Source organism: Hyperoodon ampullatus, assembly GCF_949752795.1.
Source record: "Hyperoodon ampullatus genome assembly, chromosome: 1".
NCBI lineage: Eukaryota > Metazoa > Chordata > Mammalia > Artiodactyla > Ziphiidae > Hyperoodon > Hyperoodon ampullatus.
In genome coordinates this window covers 204260283-204278381 of record NC_136914.1, presented here as the reverse complement: position 1 = coordinate 204278381, position 18099 = coordinate 204260283, and the positions used below count along the sequence as shown (strand labels likewise).

At 38.0% G+C, this 18099-nt stretch overlaps 1 protein-coding gene across 1 annotated transcript in view; it reads left to right on the top strand.

Moving 5' to 3' along the window:
- Positions 1–18099, top strand: part of CFAP43 (cilia and flagella associated protein 43) — a gene marked incomplete at both ends in the record, with an annotated part of 104078 nt that overhangs the window by 61487 nt on the left and 24492 nt on the right. The window contains 7 exons of the mRNA XM_079703140.1: positions 5786–5911; positions 11041–11145; positions 13323–13439; positions 14306–14533; positions 16112–16318; positions 17247–17336; positions 17635–17715. Coding sequence (XP_079559266.1) covers positions 5786–5911; positions 11041–11145; positions 13323–13439; positions 14306–14533; positions 16112–16318; positions 17247–17336; positions 17635–17715 — 954 coding nt within the window. The remainder of the gene's footprint in view (positions 1–5785; positions 5912–11040; positions 11146–13322; positions 13440–14305; positions 14534–16111; positions 16319–17246; positions 17337–17634; positions 17716–18099) is intronic.

Genomic DNA, 18099 nt, shown 5'->3' with positions numbered 1-18099 from the left:
GAATAACTGCTTACAGTGTGATTTGGTGAAGAATTTATTTGCCATCTCTGAAATTTATTACATATATATTGTATATATTTATAAAATATATAAATCTTATATATTATATATTACATATAAATAAATATATATCTTTATTCAAATTTTTAACAAGTTCTTTAGTGAAGTTTTATAGTCTAAAAGTGACTTTGTATACATCTCTTATGAGGTCTTTTGTGAGTGGAATATTTTCTATAACATTTTCTAATTGGATACTACTGGATATGAATGTTACTAATTTTATATATGACCACCTTGCTGAATTCTCTTTTTAGTTCTATTGCTTTGTCAATTGATTCTCTTGGACTGTCTAAGTAGACTATCATATATTCAGAATATCACGTGTCTCTTATCAATCTTTATATTACTTTATTTCTTTTTTTATCTTATGGTAAGGGCTTCTAATGTAATAGTGGTCATTGACAGTGGACATGCTTGTCTACTAACCTTAATGGAAATGCTTCTAACTTTTAAGTGTGATGCCTGCTGTAGTTCCTGCTAGATAGCCTTTAACAAGTTAAAGAAATGCCATTCTATACCTTGTTTTCTAAGTCTTTTTTTTTGTGGTTTTTTTGTTTTTTGTTTCTGTTTTTCCTAATAAAAATGTTGGTTTATTCTGAGGGTCAAGTGAAATGATATATTTTAAAAATCTAAGAGTTTTTATTGTGAATTTTATTGTGAAATTTATCAAATGCCTTGTATTCTTTGTATTCCTCAGATAGACATTGGTCATTTTAAGCAGTACACCACATTCATTTTGCTAATATTTTATTTAAGAATTTTTAATTTCTAGTTGTAAATAATATTGATCTAATTTTCTTATACTTTCTTTGTTTAATTATGGTATCAGCATTATCAAGTGATTGAGTAGCTTTCTACTTTTTTTCCCATTCTCTGGAATAGTTTGTATAGAATGGGAATTCTCCTTTTCTTTAAGGTTTGATAAACAACGCCCTCTTCCCCTCCCACACACATATAAAACTATCTGGGCCTGATGTCTGTTGCAGAGTTGATTTCTTCTGATTGTGTCAAGTTCTTCTGTGGTCTTTAGTTTTATCAAGTTTTCTATTTCTTTTCAGGTATAGATTTGATAAATAATATTTTCTTAGAAAAGTGTCCATCTAAATGTTTAATATAAAATTATATAATATTCTATTTTTTAAGTCTCTTCTGATTTTTCAGTTATAGTTCTATTTTATTCCTAATGTTGTATGTTTATGCCTTTTATCTTTTTTCTTGATCACACTTTCCAACAGAATTTCTATTTTATTGACATTTTTGAAGAAGCAGGTTTAGTTTTATTGATTTGACTCTGTTATTATAAGAGAAAATTATACAGAATTTTATACCTATACATTTTATAAATTTAGGATTTGATCAATTTAGAATTTTATTCATTCTTCCTTGCTTCATTCAGGTTTATTTTTCCTCATTTTGTTACCTTTTTTAGTTGAAAATGTGGTTTATTTCCTTTTTTTTTCTATTATGCATGTGGCCATAAGTATTCCTCTGAGTACCACTTTGACTACATTGCACTGATTTTGATATGCAATTTCTCATTATTGCCTAGTTGTAAATATTTCTAATTCCATTTTGAACATATCAACCAAAGGGTTTTCTACAAGAGTGTATGTATTTTTCTATTTTTAATTTCCAGATTGTTTTGTCTATTATTTATAGATTGTTTTGTATATCTTTCTGTTGCTAACTTTGAACTTTATTTCACTATGCTCAGTAATTAAAGCTTGTTGAGATTATCTCTGTGGTCTTGTATCTGGTCTTTTGTGAGTGTTCCATGTGTTTGTAAAGAGTATTTATTCTCTGGGTTTTTGGAGGGGGAGGGTGGGTAAAATGTTCTTTAAATTCCTATTAGATCAATCTAATTTTGTTAGTTAAGTTAGCAAAGTTTATGTTTTTGCTATTTAAACTGTTTTCTAGGATATGATTAAGTTTGGCAGTTTATCCTTGTATTTTTTTTTTTTTTTTTTGCGGTACGCGGGCCTTGCACTGCTGCGGCCTCTACCATTGCGGAGCACGGGCTCCGGACGCGCAGGCTCAGTGGCCATGGCTCACGGGCCCAGCCGCTCCGCGGCATGTGGGATCTTCCTGGACCAGGGCATGAACCCGTGTCCCCTGCATCGGCAGGCGGACTCTCAACCACTGCGCCACCAGGGAAGCCCTATCCTTGTATTTTTATCATATGTATGTTAGATACAAAAATGTACATGACAGATCGCCTTGGTAGATTGTTTCTTTTATCCTTATGAATATTTAGCTTTGTCTCTTTAAATGTTCTTAACTCTACATTTTGATTTTAAAAACTTTTTTATTATTATATTTTTATTTATTAATTTTTTTGGCTGTGTTGGGTCTTCATTGCTACGCACGGGCTTTCTCTAGTTGCGGCAAGTGGGGGCTACTCTTGGTTGCAGTGCGCAGTCTTCTCATTGCAGTGGCTTCTCTTGTTGCAGAGCACGGGCTCTAGGTGCGCGGGCTTCAGTAGTTGTGGTGCATGGGCTCAGTAGTTGTGGCTCGCAGGCTCTAGAGCGCAGGCTCCATAGTTGTGGCTCACGGGCTTAGTTGCTCCATGGCACGCGGGATCTTGCTGGACCAGGGCTCAAACCTGTGTCCCCTGCATTGGCAGGCAGATTCTTAACCACTGCACCACCAAGGAAGCCCCTTGATTTTTTATATTAATATTTTTTGCTGTATTTCCTTTTGCTAGCACTTATTTACGTATCTTCTTCCATTGCTTTATTTCCAGGTTTCTTCTGTGCTCTAATCAGTATATAGCTGGATTGTTTTCTTTAAATCCTATCTAAGAGTTTTAATAGGTGAGTTTAGCCATGTTTATTATAATTATTGATATGCTTACACATAATTCCTGCCATTTGATTTTGGGCTTTCTATTTAACCTATTTCCAAGTTTTTCCTTTTTCCCTCTTTCCTATCTGCTTGGATTGCTTGTGCATTTTTTGTTATTCTTTTTTCTTTTTTTTTTCAACTATTTTGGGAGTCATAAATATATTCTTTTTATAAAATTCTAACTCATATGCTTGACCTCCTTTTTTTTTTAACATCACCTGGTGCCTTCCTACTCAATGGTATGGAGCACAGAAGCATTGACACCACCTGGGATCTTGACCCCATCCCAGATGTCCTGAAACAGAATCTGCTATTTTCACAAGATCCCTAGGTGATTCATAGACACATTAAAGTTGGAGAAGCTCTGGTTTAGCATGTATCATACCATATCTGCCCTCCAGATAAGAGCCCCAGTATGCTTATGTTGTTCTCAGTTTTTACATTTTCATCTCCTTCTGCTTCCCCACTTTCTCTCATTGATATCATTTAGAATTATAGTTTAAATTGGTACCTTTAAAAACTCTTAAAAATGTGTAAATCTTATTTAGACTTAGTAAGTCTTTCTGCTTACCTTCCCTCTGGCTTCAGTACGTCCTTAATAATCCTTTCAGAGGGGTAGGTATTAGTGAACTTTCTGAGCCCCTGAATTTTTACAAATGACTCTACTCTATTTTGACCTCACACCTGAATGATGGTTTGATGACTATAGAATTAGAGATTCAAGGTTTTTCTTTCACTTAAAACTTTGATCCAAAGCTATTGATCCATTGTATTCTTGCATTCAGTGTTGCTGATGTGAGTTCTTCTATTAGTCTAATTCTTCTATTTTTGTGATACTCTTTTCCTCTTCAGAAATGTTTAGGATTTGGTTCCTTAGTTTCCCGACATTTCTTTCTGTAGACCTGGGCTGGCTCAACACTTGTTATACCCTTTGAATCTTGAGTATTCATGCTTTATTGTGTCTTTAAAAAATCCTCCCTTATTGTTTCTGTAAACATCATGGCTCCTGTTCTCTTTATTCTCTCCTTCTTAAAGTCATATTAGTAACAGGTACTTCTAGATATGTCATACATGTTTATTAATTTTTCTTTCACATTTTCATCTTTTTATCCTTTGTTACACTCAGGGAGAATTCTTAACTGACTTTTACAGATCATTAATTATCTTCAACTGTTTCCATTTTGCTATTCAGCCCATCTGTCGAATTTTTTGTTTGTTTCAAAGATTAAACTTTTTAAGTTCCATAATCTCTTGGGTTTTTTTGTTTTGTTTTGTGCTACACGGGCCTCTCACTGTTGTGGCCCCTCCCGTCGCGGAGCACAGGCTCCGGACACGCAGGCCCAGCAGCCATGGCTCATGGGCCCAGCTGCTCCGTGACATGTGGGATCCTCCCGGACCGGGGCATGAACCCGTGTCCCCTGCATCGGCAGGCGGACTCTCAACCACTGAGCCACCAGGGAAGCCCCTCTTGATTATTTTATGATCTAATGTTTTGCATCCCTAGTTACTGTAAAATTCTACTCTTCTTGCTTAATTAACTCTTTCTCTTTTCATAACAAGTTTTCTGTTTATTAAATTTATTGTCTGTCTTCAGTGGTCTTGTTGTTCCCCAAATATTTTGTGATCCATTTTTATTTTCCATTTTATTGCATGCTCATCTTTTTTATTTTTTTAACATCTTTATTGGAGTATAATTGCTTTACAATGGTGTGTTAGTTTCTGCTGTAAAATAAAGTGAATCAGCTATACATATACATATATCCCCATATCTCGTCCCTCTTGCGTCTCCCTCCCACCCTCCCTATCCCACCCCCCTAGGTGGTCACAAAGCACAGAGCTGATCTCCCTGTGCTATGCGGCTGCTTCCCACTAGCTATCTGTTTTACATTTGGTAGTATATATAAGTCCATGCCACTCTCTCACTCTTTATAATTGAAATTCCCTATTATAATTTCACTACACCAGTTCAGCAAGCTTGGGAAGAAGATGTGTAGGAGACCTGACTTCAGCAGGTATTCCAGTCTACCTTATGCTGAGCTCTGTCCTGGGGACCCATGGGGCCATGATGCATCATTCAGATCCAACTGATTTTCATCCTTCAGACTTTACAGTTTCCATGCTATTGAAGGATCCTTTTTTTCCTCCTCTTAATTGCAGTGTTGGATTTATTGATTTATTATACACTTTTTTTCCTCTTAATTTTATGGATTGGGGCAAGAAAGGAAGATTGTAAAGCCCATTCTCAGTCAATTTTGAAACTGAAGTCCTCATTTTTTTCTCTCATATTGTCTTTGTTGTTTTTGTTTATTTGTAAGGGCTCTTTATATTTTGAAGATATTAATATTTTGCCATATATGTTGTAATGTGTGCCCTTTGTCACTGAATTGTTTAGAAGCTATAAACTTTTAAAGATATTTTTATTATAGAAATGTTCAAATATATATAAAAGTGGAGGGAATACTAATATAATAAATCTAATCACCAATATTTTTGCTTCTATACACCATCCACTGTCCTCTCCCCTGATTGTTTTGAAAGAGACCCCAGATGTCATATCATTTCACCTTTAATTATTTAAGTATATGTGTCTAAAAGATAAGAACTCTGAAAATACTTAATAATAATACTACTAGCACACCTAAATATCCGTAATTCCTTAATATCATTACATATTTTTGTTGTTTTTAGATGAATGAGCTTTTATGGATTAAACCTTAAAACCTAAATAAGCCTATTACCTAATTCTTTATTTGATAGTTACATTTAGATAAACAGAATATCTTTTTTTTTTAATTGGTTGCTGTCTGAAGAGACTCAGAAAACCATCCGTTTAAAGTTTAATTCTTTGCTTGTCTCCATCCTTTACTATTGGAAAATTCAGATTCTGGACATGATGGAAGAAAATGAAGCAGTAGATAATATTGCAAAATTAGAGCAACAAGAATTTGGCCTGGATCTTGAAGAACTGGAAAGACTCCACGATGAAAGTGAGGAAGAAGTGGCAAAGGTATGGAAAAATCTGATTTAAGCACCATAAAGATTTAATAAAGAAAGTAAAAAGAAAATAGGAAGGAAAACTTTTCTAGGATAATGCAAATAAAACAAAACTTTTCCAGCGTGTTGTGAATACAGCAAATTCAGTGCATACAAATGGAATGAGTCAGAGAATTATTGAATTTGGGATTCAAGGGAAAGAAGAACATCTAGACCAGCCAGACATCTGATGTTTGTCTCTCCCCCATGACATTAATGCCAACCATCTTCCACCATATATTTGAACATTTTTAGAGATCTCTTCAGCCACCTCATACCAACTTCAAACTGATTTTTGGTTTAGTAAGCCCTTTCTTAATTAGAGTTGAAATCTTTCTCCCTGTACTCACTGATTCTTCTACTCTTTGAGCACCATCTCTATAGCCACTGTGAAAGTGGTTAGAGAAGACTAGCAATTACCATGTTTCCTATGTGTCTTGTCTAGGCTAACTATCCCAGCTCCTATGATATCATATACTGTAGTTTTAATAGTTTTATTATTATTGTAGTTTTCCTCTAATTTCGTTTTATTTCTGTATGGCACCCACAGAAGAATTTTAATTATTATCTTTCCAGTTTAGAGAAAAGCATAAACTGAAACCTCCATTTTTCTAGGTACTGTACTTCTATTAATTCACCCTTTGCACTGTTGTGTGGCAGTCACAACACATTGCTTACTCATATGGATTTTATTTTGGGTAAAAGCCTTAAGAGTGTTTTACACAGGATGTTCTTAAGCAACCTCTCTCTCAACCTGCACAGTACACTTGATTCTTTGAGTGTGCAAGTATAAATACATTTCCCCCACTGAACAAGAGAATTAAATAAAGCTGGATATAAGGACATTTAAGTGGATTATAGTTGGTTAAACAACTACACCAAAAAGAGACTTGTTATTTGACTGATGATTCTAGGAGAGAAATCTCCAATCATGCGCCCCAGGACTCTGTCCTGTTAAACATGTTTATTAATGACTGGAGTGAAGATGTGAAAATGAGGCGGGTCTGTCCAAATGGTAAATGACATGAGGCTGAGAATGAGAGGAAATATATTAGATAACAGAATTAATACCAAAAGTACCTCAAGGGACTAACTCAAGGAGATAAAATTCACCTGGATGTTCATTTGCCCATCCATTCATTCATTCTGCAACATTTATTGAACACCTATTACATGCCAGGCACTACTGTAGGTGCTGGGGATACAATGAATAATACAGATAGGTCCCACCCACATGGGGCTACTCTAGTAGAGAACAGAGACCATAAACAAATCTCTATATATTATATGAGGGAAACAAACCAGATTCGATAATAGATGTGGGGGATCTACTTCTGTGCTCAGAGAAGACAACTTTAAAGAGGGGACCTTTCAGTTGCAAACTAAGAGAAGAGAGGGAGCTGGCTATACAAAGATCTGAGGAAAGAGAATGTCAGGCAAAGGGAGCAGCAAGAACAAGGGCCCTGAGGCAGAAATTGCTCAGTGTATTCCAGGGCCAGAAAGGCCAGAAAGGCTGTGGCACGGTGGACAGGAGAGAGCCTCACTGAATGAGGTGGGAGAGGTAGGCAGAGGCCAGCTCTGAAGACCTTGTATGTTGTGGTGAAGAATTTGGCTTTTGTTTTTAAACATACAACAGGAAGCTATTAGAAATGATCCCTTTTTCTTATTATAGCAGATAGGCACCAATCTAGGGGCTTTTTGAATGTTGTTTGATCATCACAGCAATCCAAAAATGTAGGTTATTATTCTCCCCACTTAAGGAAACTAAGGCTTAGGTGCTCGAGTCACTTGGCTAGGAGCCCACAACTCGAGTCTGAGCAGGTAAGCAGTCCTGGTCTGCCCACCAGACTTCTGGCTCATCCTCCTCGGCCCTGGCCTCACAGGCCTGGAATGCCACCTCCTATTCTGGCACCACATCCTCCCAGCCCATTCATCTTGATCACTCTAAGATGAGTTCGGCTTAGGTGCCTGCCCCTATGCTCACCCTCTCATTGCTTTTTTCTCCAAGCTCTTGTCTGACCAATCGGCCCCATGAACCTGCTCCTCTGGACTGTTGACCTACTGACCACTGATGAAGCCACTCTGCCCACCTGACCCCCACCCTGTGCCTCTGCCTCAGATGCCCCCATCCCTTGCTGCTTATCAAATTCTTGTGCATCCCTCGAGGAGCCTCCTTGATCCTCTGTCACAGGCTTTGGTACAGAGAAAGACTCTTCACATGCTCATTTCCCTCACGTTGTTTAGTTTTCCTGAGCTCCGGGCTTTTGAAGAGATATCAGCCCTAGATTGGGCGTGATAGTAGAACCAGACAGTCCAGAACAGAACAGTGCTAGCAGATGGCGCCATAAATCCACCTGGGAGCAGAACACTAACCCCTGGGAAGAGCTAAGGATCCCAGTCCTAAAGGGGCCAGGCTACTAGCCCACCCTGGTCAGGATCTCAACAATAGGGCAAAGACCAAAGCCCAGTAATGACCACCTAGACACAGTATTCGCATTATTCTGGAGGGATTGATCAAATAGCCTCAAGAGTAGCAAGGGGAGGAATGGAGGAGCCTGGGAATCAGACAGGTTCTGACAATTAATATGCCAAAACAGCTGTTTAAGGAAAAATAATTTAAGACTACAAAGCTACAGTAATCAAGACAATATGGTACTAGCACAAAAACAGAAATATAGATCAATGGAACAGGATAGTACCCTCAAAATGTATTAGAGACCTAAATGTAAGACTGGACACTGTAAAAAAAACTCTTAGAGGAAAACATAGGAAGGACACTCTTTGACATAAATCACACCAAGATCTTTTTTGATCCACCTCCTACAGTAATGGAAATAAAAACAAAAATAAACAAATGGCACCTGATGAAACTTAAAAGCTTTTGCACAGCAAAGGAAACTACGAAGAAGACGAAAAGACAACCCTCAGAACGGGAGAAAATATTTGCCAACGAATCAACGGACAAAGGATTAATCTCCAAAATATATAAACAGCTCAGGCAGCTCAGTATTAAAAAAACAAACAACCCAAACCAAAAATGGGCAGAAGACCTAAATAGACACTTCTCCAAAGAAGACATACAGATGGCCAAGAAACACATGAAAAGCTGCTCAACATCACTAATTATGAGAGACATGCAAATCAAAACTACCATGAGATATCACCTCACACCAGTTAGAATGGGCATCATCAGAAAATCTACAAACAACAAATGCTGGAGAGGGTGTGCAGAAAAGGGAGCCCTCTTGCACTGTTGGTGGGAATGTAAATTGATACAGCCACTATGGAGAACAGTATGGAGATTCCTTAAAAAACTAAAAACAGAATTACCATATGACCCAGCAATCCCACTACTGGGCATATACCCTGAGAAAACCATAATTCAAAAAGACACATGCACCCTAATGTTCATTGTAGCACTATTTACAATAGCCAGGTCATGGAAGCAACCTAAATGCCCATCAACAGATGAATGGATAAAGAAGATGTGGTACATATATACAATGGAATATTACTCAGCCATAAAAAGGAATGAAATTGGGTCATTTATAGAGACGTGGATGGATCTAGAGGCTGTCATACAGAGTGAAGTAAGTCAGAAAGAGAGAAACAAATATCGTATATTAACGCATATATGTGGAACCTAGAAAAATGGTACAGATGAACGAACCGGTTTGCAGGGCAGAAATAGAGGCACAGATGTAGAGAACAAACGTATGGACACCAAGGGGGGAAAGTGGCGGTGGTGGTGGTGGTGGTGGTGTGATGAATTGGGAGACTGGGATTGACATGTATACACTAATATGTATAAAATGGATAGCTAATGAGAACCTGCTGTATAAAAAAATAAATAAAATAAAATTCAAAAAAAAAGAATCAATTAAATCAAAAGCCGATTCTTTGAAAAGATTGATAAAATGAATAAGCCTATAGCTAAGCTAAGAAAAAACGAGATAGGTACAATTACTAATGTTAGGAATAAAAGAGGGACATCACTACAGATTCCATGGAAATTAAAAAGGAATAAAGGAATTCTATGTTTTTGAAGATTCTATTGTTACATTCTCTAGCTCAGAGATTCTTTCCTCAGCCATGTCCAGTCTACCATCATGTCCAGAGCCCATCAAATACCTTCTTTATTTCTAAATAAAGAACACTTTTGATCTCTGGAAAAAAAAAAAGAAGAAAAAATAATTTAAAACTGTATTAGCCATTAACTCAATGGGTAAAATCAAAAATAAGTAAAACGCAAATTAAACAAGGTATTTGTTCAGACAGTGAATAAAATAAACATGAATAAATGAGTAAATGAATGAATGAATAAATAAATAAGACATTTTCTAATCTGGGAGATATTATTTTCAGCTAGTTTGCTAACGATCTGCCAACAAAGTGAAATGCAAAAAAAAGAGGTTCTGTACAACATTGTAAATCAACTATACTTAAGTAAAAAAATTTTTTTTTAAAAGTTTCTGAAGAGGACCCTAAGGACTAAGGATTGTTAGGTGTCACTTTCATGCCAGCTCTTTTGGCAAACTTTATTAAAATAAGAATACTTAATCACTTAAGGAGGTAAAACTAATTGATGTAACATATGTTTCTAAATGGCAAAAGGTACATCATACGATCCCCAAGAATAGTGGAATATTCATTTCACAGTGGACATAAACAATAGAAGAATATAGTGCAATAAAGACTCCAAGACAGAGGTCACAAAATGCCACTTCAAATATACATTGACAAGGATTAAGCCAACATTTACATATTTCAAACTCTTCTAATAAAACAGGAAGACTTGGCACAGTGGGTTTGCTTTACCACCTTGCGCCAACCAGCCAGATCTGTGATGGTGTGTGTGTTAGCTATCCAGCTACCATGGCTGTGCAACTGCCCACACACCTGCCTTGGCTCCTGTGTAGGACCTGCCTGCCTTAGTGGTGTTTGTGTTGACACCCTAGTCCTCAAGCAATGGAATCCTAAGCCTCCAGACTAAACCAAAGACAGGGAAGTATCCCCCTCCAAGTGCATCTGGTTTTTACAATTGAGATTGTTTTTGAGGCCACATTTTCATTCTTACTTTTCCCTTCATTTGTGTTCCTTAAGATAAGAAAGGATGCTGAGATGCAAAACCTAGCCAAGAGATATTTGGCTGAACTTATCAAAGGAGAATGCTGGAATTCGATGGCTGTGAAAGGCCGAGCTCTTAAGGTAACAGATAGAACTTCAGGTACAACACCTTTGCCAATGAAAATTTTCATGGAAAGTCTCATGGCAGAAAATTTTAAAAAGAAAAAGTTTAAGAAAATCCATATATAGGAAAGCATTCGAAGCACACGTTGCCCCTTCTTGTACTGACTCCACCTCGATGTGTCATTTTCCCTTGTCTCGTTCTTTACTCTCTGCTCAGTCCCCATGTGCTTCTAAGCCAGCATCTCGTAAGCTTTGTTTCAGCACCTCTTTCCCTCTTTCCTCTACGACACCACCTGCATCCGGGTCTCAATATCTGTCTATTCCAAAAAGCCACTTCACTCACATTCCACACAGATTGAAAACTAGACATAATATTATTCACATTTCTTTTATTTTATATAAATTTATTTATTTTATTTATTTATTTTTGGTTGTGTTGGGTCTTTGTTGCTGTGCACAGGCTTTCTTTAGTTGCGGTGAGTGGGGGCTACTCTTCGTTGCGGTGCGTGGCTTCTCATTGCTGTGGCTTCTCTTGTTGTGGAGCATGGGCTCTAGGCGCACGGGCTTCAGTAGTTGTGGCACGTGGGCTCAGCAGTGTGGCTCACCAGCTCTAGAGCACAGGCTCGGTAGTTGTGGCGCACGGGCTTAGTTGCTCTGTGTATTATTCACATTTCTACCTGTACCTGCCTTCACATTTTCTTTTTTTTTTTTTTTTTAATGTTCACAGTGAGATTTTTATGATCTTTTTTTAAATTTTATTTTTTTATTTTTGGCTGTGTTAGGTCTTCGCTGCTGTGCACGGGCTTTCTCTAGCTGCAGTGAGGGGGGTCTACTCTTTGTTGCAGTGTGTGGGCTGCTCACTGTGGTGGCTTCTCTTGTTGTGGAGCACAGGCTCTAGGCACACAGGCTTCAGTAGTTGTGGCACGAGGTCTCAGTAGTTGTGGCTCGCAGGCTCTAGAGCGCAGGCTCAGTAGTTGTGATGCACAGGCTTAGTTGCTCCGCGGCATGTGGGACCTTCCTGGACCAGGGCTCGAACCCATGTCCCCTGCATTTGCAGGTGTTCTTAACCACTGCGCCACGAGGGAAACCCCTGCCTTCACATTTTCTAAAGGACTGTTTTTTGTGCCTTTTTATTGAGATTCCTCCCAACACAGTTTCCCTCTTTGTGTAGGGTGACCAAGAGTCCCAATTTATGCCTGTGGTCCTAGAGTAACTATTAACAGCACCTTTTTCACTTTCAAATATGCCCCCTGTTTAGATAATGAAGTATTGGTCACTCTCCATTTATGTGATTGAGTATTGCTCTAAAACAGGGTTTCTTGAGAATGGCACACTTGGGGCTGGATAATTCTTTGTTGTAGGGGCTGACCTAAGGATTGGAGGATTTTGCAACATCCCTGCCCTCTATCTACCAGGCCCCAGCAGACTCCACCACCCCAATCAGTGACAATCAAAAATGTCTCCAGACATTGCCAAATGTCCCTGGGGGGCTGGAGAGGATGGGGACAGTGGCCAGCAAAATCACTTCTGGTTGAGAAGCACTGCTCTAGAAATAAATCTTTCACAAAAGCACAGTATTTTTTATACAAAGTTTACATCAATACTGAAGGCATACATTGTTTTATTTTATTTCTTTTTTTTAAATTGAAGTAGAGTTGTTTTACAATGTTGTGACAATCTCTGCTGTACAGCAAGGTGACTCAGTTATACACATATAGACATTCTTTTTTTATTTTCTTTTCCATCATGGTTTATCACAGGATATTGAGTATTGTTCCCTGTGCTATACATTAGGACCTTGTTGTTTATCCATTCTAAATGTAATAGTTTGCATCTATCAACCCCAAACTCCCAGTCCATCCCTCTCCCTCCCTCCTTCCTCTTGGCAACCACAAGTCTGTTCTCTATGTCTATGACTCTGCTTCTATTTTGTAGATAAGTTCATTTGTGCCATATTTTAGATTCCACATATAAGTGGTATCATATGGTATTTGTCTTTCTCCTTCTGACTTACTTCACTTAGTGTGATAATCTCTACATTGTTTTATTTTAAAGAAAGCTTCCATGAGCCATTTCACTCATGCATGATAACCTATGGATTAATTTTGATGAGCGAAAACATGCCCCACTCTGCCCCGGATACACACAATTGTTCTAAAAATGGATTTATTTCATTTTGCTCTTTTTTTCCCAAGTGCTTTCACATCCCATGTGTGGTTGAGAACTTCCCAATGAAAGAACGCACAGATGAAGAGTTGAAAGAATTGAAGAGAGTTGTGCAGCAAAAAAAGATTGAAGCAGAGTGTCTTAAAGTACAATTTTAAATATATATGTGTTTATATAAGTGACATGTTTTGTTTCAAGATTTCCTTCATACAGATTTGAGTTGGAATACTACTTAAAATACGTTTAGATATTGTTTGTGTTTATATTTATATTCCTTGTTTATGTGTAGGAATATATTCTAATGAATATAGGAGCCTATATCCATGTAAGGAGCCTATATCCTAACAACATTGGCTATCCCTCAAATATGATGATATACTTTTAAAATTGAGATTTGGGATTTTGTTCTTGTCCCGGTCAGAAGTTCTTCATCCACATATACTCTTTTTACCACCTCTTATCACTGGGGATTGTGTTTTAAGATAGTTGGCCAAGGATGAAGTAGAATCTGTTTTGGTGGGATTTATGGTTTTCCTAAAGCAATCCTAGCAAACCACTTAAAAACACTGCCCAATTGGTGTAGTTTCATTTTGGCCAGAACTTTGCGTCCATTCTTTTTCTAAAACTAAAATGAAGGCATGCTTAATTCTTTTTACATACACATACCAGTCCTATGTGAATAAGTTCCTTTGTAAAATAGGAAGAGAAAGTATATTTTTTAATGCTAAGTACCAAGAAAGACTCAAAATATTTACAAGCAGCTGTCACCTTGACAGAAAAATATGAATATTACACACTATCAAGAAGAATTTTTACTCTTATGATTTATCTACAGTCTATCAATTTCTGAGCCTCTCTCTTCAGCAGGTTCAAGACATCACTTTAAATTCAGTTGTTGGCAAGACAATTAACATCTTAAAATGATTGTTGAAATAATTAAGTTGTCCCAAAATTGCCCTTTAGAGAATTCTTCTAATTGCATAACTTTCATTTCATCTTTTTCTATATTTAGCTACAGAAGGAAATTGTAGAGGTTCAGTCTGCAATTACCTTGGTTAAAAAGCATCATGAAGAGGAGGATGAAGAAGAGGAAGAAGATGGGACAGCAAAAGATACCAACTTGCCCAATTACCTGCTTGGTAGTCTGAGTACCGATTTTAGGGTGCATACCTCTTTGTTGTCAAGCCAACTGGAACTTCATTCCAGAGAGGAGAAAATCAACCAAATTATATTACTGAAAGTGGGTGAATTTTTTCTTTACCCTTGAAAATCTCTAAAACTTTCCATGAGGTGTCTTGCAAAGGCTCAAACTGAAATCTAATGCCAATCAAATGATGTCTTTAAAGTACACAGAGAAATATCCACATGGCTAGCATCCATGTTCTTTAAACAGAGCTCGTGGACAAGAGTTGTTTTCATCCATTTGGAGTGGGTTCTGTGATACCAGGTTTTCTAAAGAGCACCCTCCACTGGCTAACACCACAAACCATTTTTCTACTTAGATCTTCGGGAAACTCAAAGATAAAAGAAATCCTTGAATGCCACCTTCTAGGTAACCCAGATATCAATTAGGACCTCTTTGTAAGATCAAGATGTGAATGCTTATCTATCTCCTTAATCTAGGAAAATACAATTTCCTCTCTAAGATTTCTATAAGTGCTGGGGCTCAGGGATAAGGTATGGTGTCCTTCAGGCTCTAAGCTCCTACTCCTTGCTTTCCACCAAACAAGTCAGTTTCAGAACGCACCTGTACATGCCTACTGAAGGTTTTCGAAAACTCAGTAACTGAGATTGCACCAATGCAGATGGTTTGAAATTTAATGTTTGGCCATTTGTATTCCTGAAGGTCCTTCAGCCATGTCTGCAATTTGAGTTCTAGCCTCCTGCTGTGTTACTCTGCTCTCCCTTCCTATCTTTTTCTCTTCTTTGTCTCCTCCAATACCTAAAATTCGTGTTCATTTATACTGAGAACTGTTGAGTTATCCCTTTTGTTGCTTAGCTTCTGCTGACCTATGCCCTCAGAGTCTCACCTTCCTGCTGCTTTATTAAGGTGTTTTCCTACAAGAAAGTAATCTCAGCCTGAGAGAAATTCTGGTGCCAGCCGTTAAGATCATTTTCTACCCTGCTTTAATGGTTTCATCTTCAGTAGGATAGATATATAGACTGAAGTCTGATGGTAAAGTCAGACTTTTAGTTTGACCCGTCATTCTTCTCATCAGCAGAGCTAGGGGCAATCCAGTTGGACCCACATCCACCTTAGTAACTGGCTGATCCAACTGGACAGCTTGGGTTCCCTTTCTACCTGAAAATGACCTGTCCATACAGAGGAAGAATATTGTGTGTAGTTGTTCTTCTCTGGAAGATTCTCCAGATCTCTATAGGCCATCTTTTCCTCACCTCCTCTCCCCAAACCTGGTTCCAAAGAAAAGATATTTCCCAACTTTAATACTGAATATTGCTTTTTAAATATTTTTATGATGGATTTTTTTAAGAACATACACAAAAGTAGAGAGAATAGCCCAAAGAGCCTCCAAGTAGCCATTACCCACTTATCAATATACCTGCACACTGAGTTACATCATACATTTCTGGAAGTACGTTGTAGTATAACAGTTATGATGTTGCTTAACCTTACCCATGGTGGGATGCCACTATAGATTACTGAACCAAGAAGTGACTTAATATAAACAGTATTTGAGAAAGATTACTTTGCTTATAATTTGTAAAGTGATTTTGGAGGGGAAGTAAAGCTGTGGGACCATGTTGCCAGTAAGGGTATAATACATGGTGTGTTTATAATAACATATTGATATTTTAGGATATTATTTACAAGGTAAAAACTGCTTTCAATAATGAGTTTGATGCAGCATATAAACAAAAAGAGATTGAAATTGCACGTGTGAAGGAAAAAAATGTAAGAATTCAAGAAATCGTTTTGGATCTGGAGTTGGAAGAATCAGTCTGGCAACCAGAATTTGAGGACTGTGAGAAGCCAGAGAGAACCCTTATTGTGGAAAGTACTGAGGTACGATTATCCGTACATCATCTCTTCCCTTCTTTCTCATGACATTTTCCAGGCTCTTATTTATTCTTCTTGTTTTTGCTACCAGAAGCAACCGTATAAGGTAGCATTCTTGGTTACAAGTAACAAAAACAGTTAACATAGCCCCAGCAATAATGAGGATTTCTTCTATGAATGCCATAGAGTCCAGAGAAGATTTGGACACCAAGCCTAGAAAGAAGCAGGAACCACACACTGGAACCTAGTGGAGAGTCCAGAAGTACTCTTTCTTCATCTCTTGACTCACTTCTCTCTGCATTTCAGCTGTCTCTAGCCGTTTCTATGTTATATCGCCTATGCTCAAGAGAGCAACTTGTCCAAACTATAATCTCTTAGTCCTAGTTCTGGATTCACCTGGGAAGGGGCTTCTTGGTCCAGCTTGGGTCCAGCACCTGTACCCATGGAGGTTGGGTCACATAATGGGAATGAGGCTGATGGAGCTCCAGTAATTATCTAGCCATTAGAGTAGTATGGGTCCCAGAGAAAGGGACTCACTGGACAGCCTTCTTAAAAGGTGTTTGGCACAAATGCAGTTACAAATAAATGCTTAAAGAAAACAATTCAAATATAATCATATTTCATTTATAAAAAGTAACTCAAAGAGAATACCCTTGCTCACATGAAACCATCTTGATTACTTTGGAGCAAAAGATAATAGTGTTGCTTAGAAGTAATAACAAACACTTATACAGTACCTGTTAACAGTAACTATCTATTTTTCTAACTCTCTCATTTTGGACCTCATCTTCATTCCAAGATAGGAAATTGGTTGCAAAATCTGGATAGTCCCTCTATCTCCTTAATCCCTTCTAACCTCCTCCTGGTGTGTGGAAAGGAAGTATGGCTTGAATTTTGTAAGAATAACAGCAGGAAACCACATTTTCTCTTTCAGATTATAGCTCAGAGACATATTAATCCATGGCAAAAAGCCAAAACAGAATTGCTTGTGACCCGTGAAATGGAGCGAGTGCTTCTGTCACAGGTATGCAGTTTTTTTTCAAATGGTACCTAAGACCCTTTTCCTTTTAGGGATATTTGTTCCTAATTTGGTTGAATAGTCTTGTACTCCACCATAGAAACACATCAAGGCATTTGTTGTGGTCAGAAGTCACTGGAATCTCAGTGGCCTCCTCTTCTCCCCTCCATGCATGCCACTGCCCACCCTCCCCAATCCTAAATGCAGTCATTCTAACATTGGGGACAGGGGGGCTGTCTCCAGTGCCACTGGAGTGTCAGATCTCTGTCTCAGTGACCCTCTCTGACCTTGGCTTTTTCCCAAGGGCCCCAACACAAGACGCCGAGCCCTCATGGACATGATGGGAGGGGTTCTGGAAGTCAAGAAGGAAGACATTTTGAGAATGGTGAGATTCCTGGTCATCCTTGTGGAAGGTGGAATGGGATGGAAAGAGCTACTTAAATGTGACCATTTTTTTCCATGTGAACCTGAGTTGTAGAAATTCTACAGCGACAAATATACCACCCCCCAGTACCTTATAAACTTACCACATCAGGCAAAGAAGAAGTTTGAAACACCAGGCTTGCCTTCCAATCTGATGAAAAGCAAACAAATGTACAACAACAAAAAAACAACCACAGTTGTTTGGGTCTCTACAGAAAGCAGGGATAATACTGCACCTCTAATTCTCCAGATACACCAAGAAACATTCCCTTTGATACCTGACATAGGTATCCCTGGAGCTCAGGCATAGTTCTAGCTATGAAGATATCAACTCACACTTCTGAAC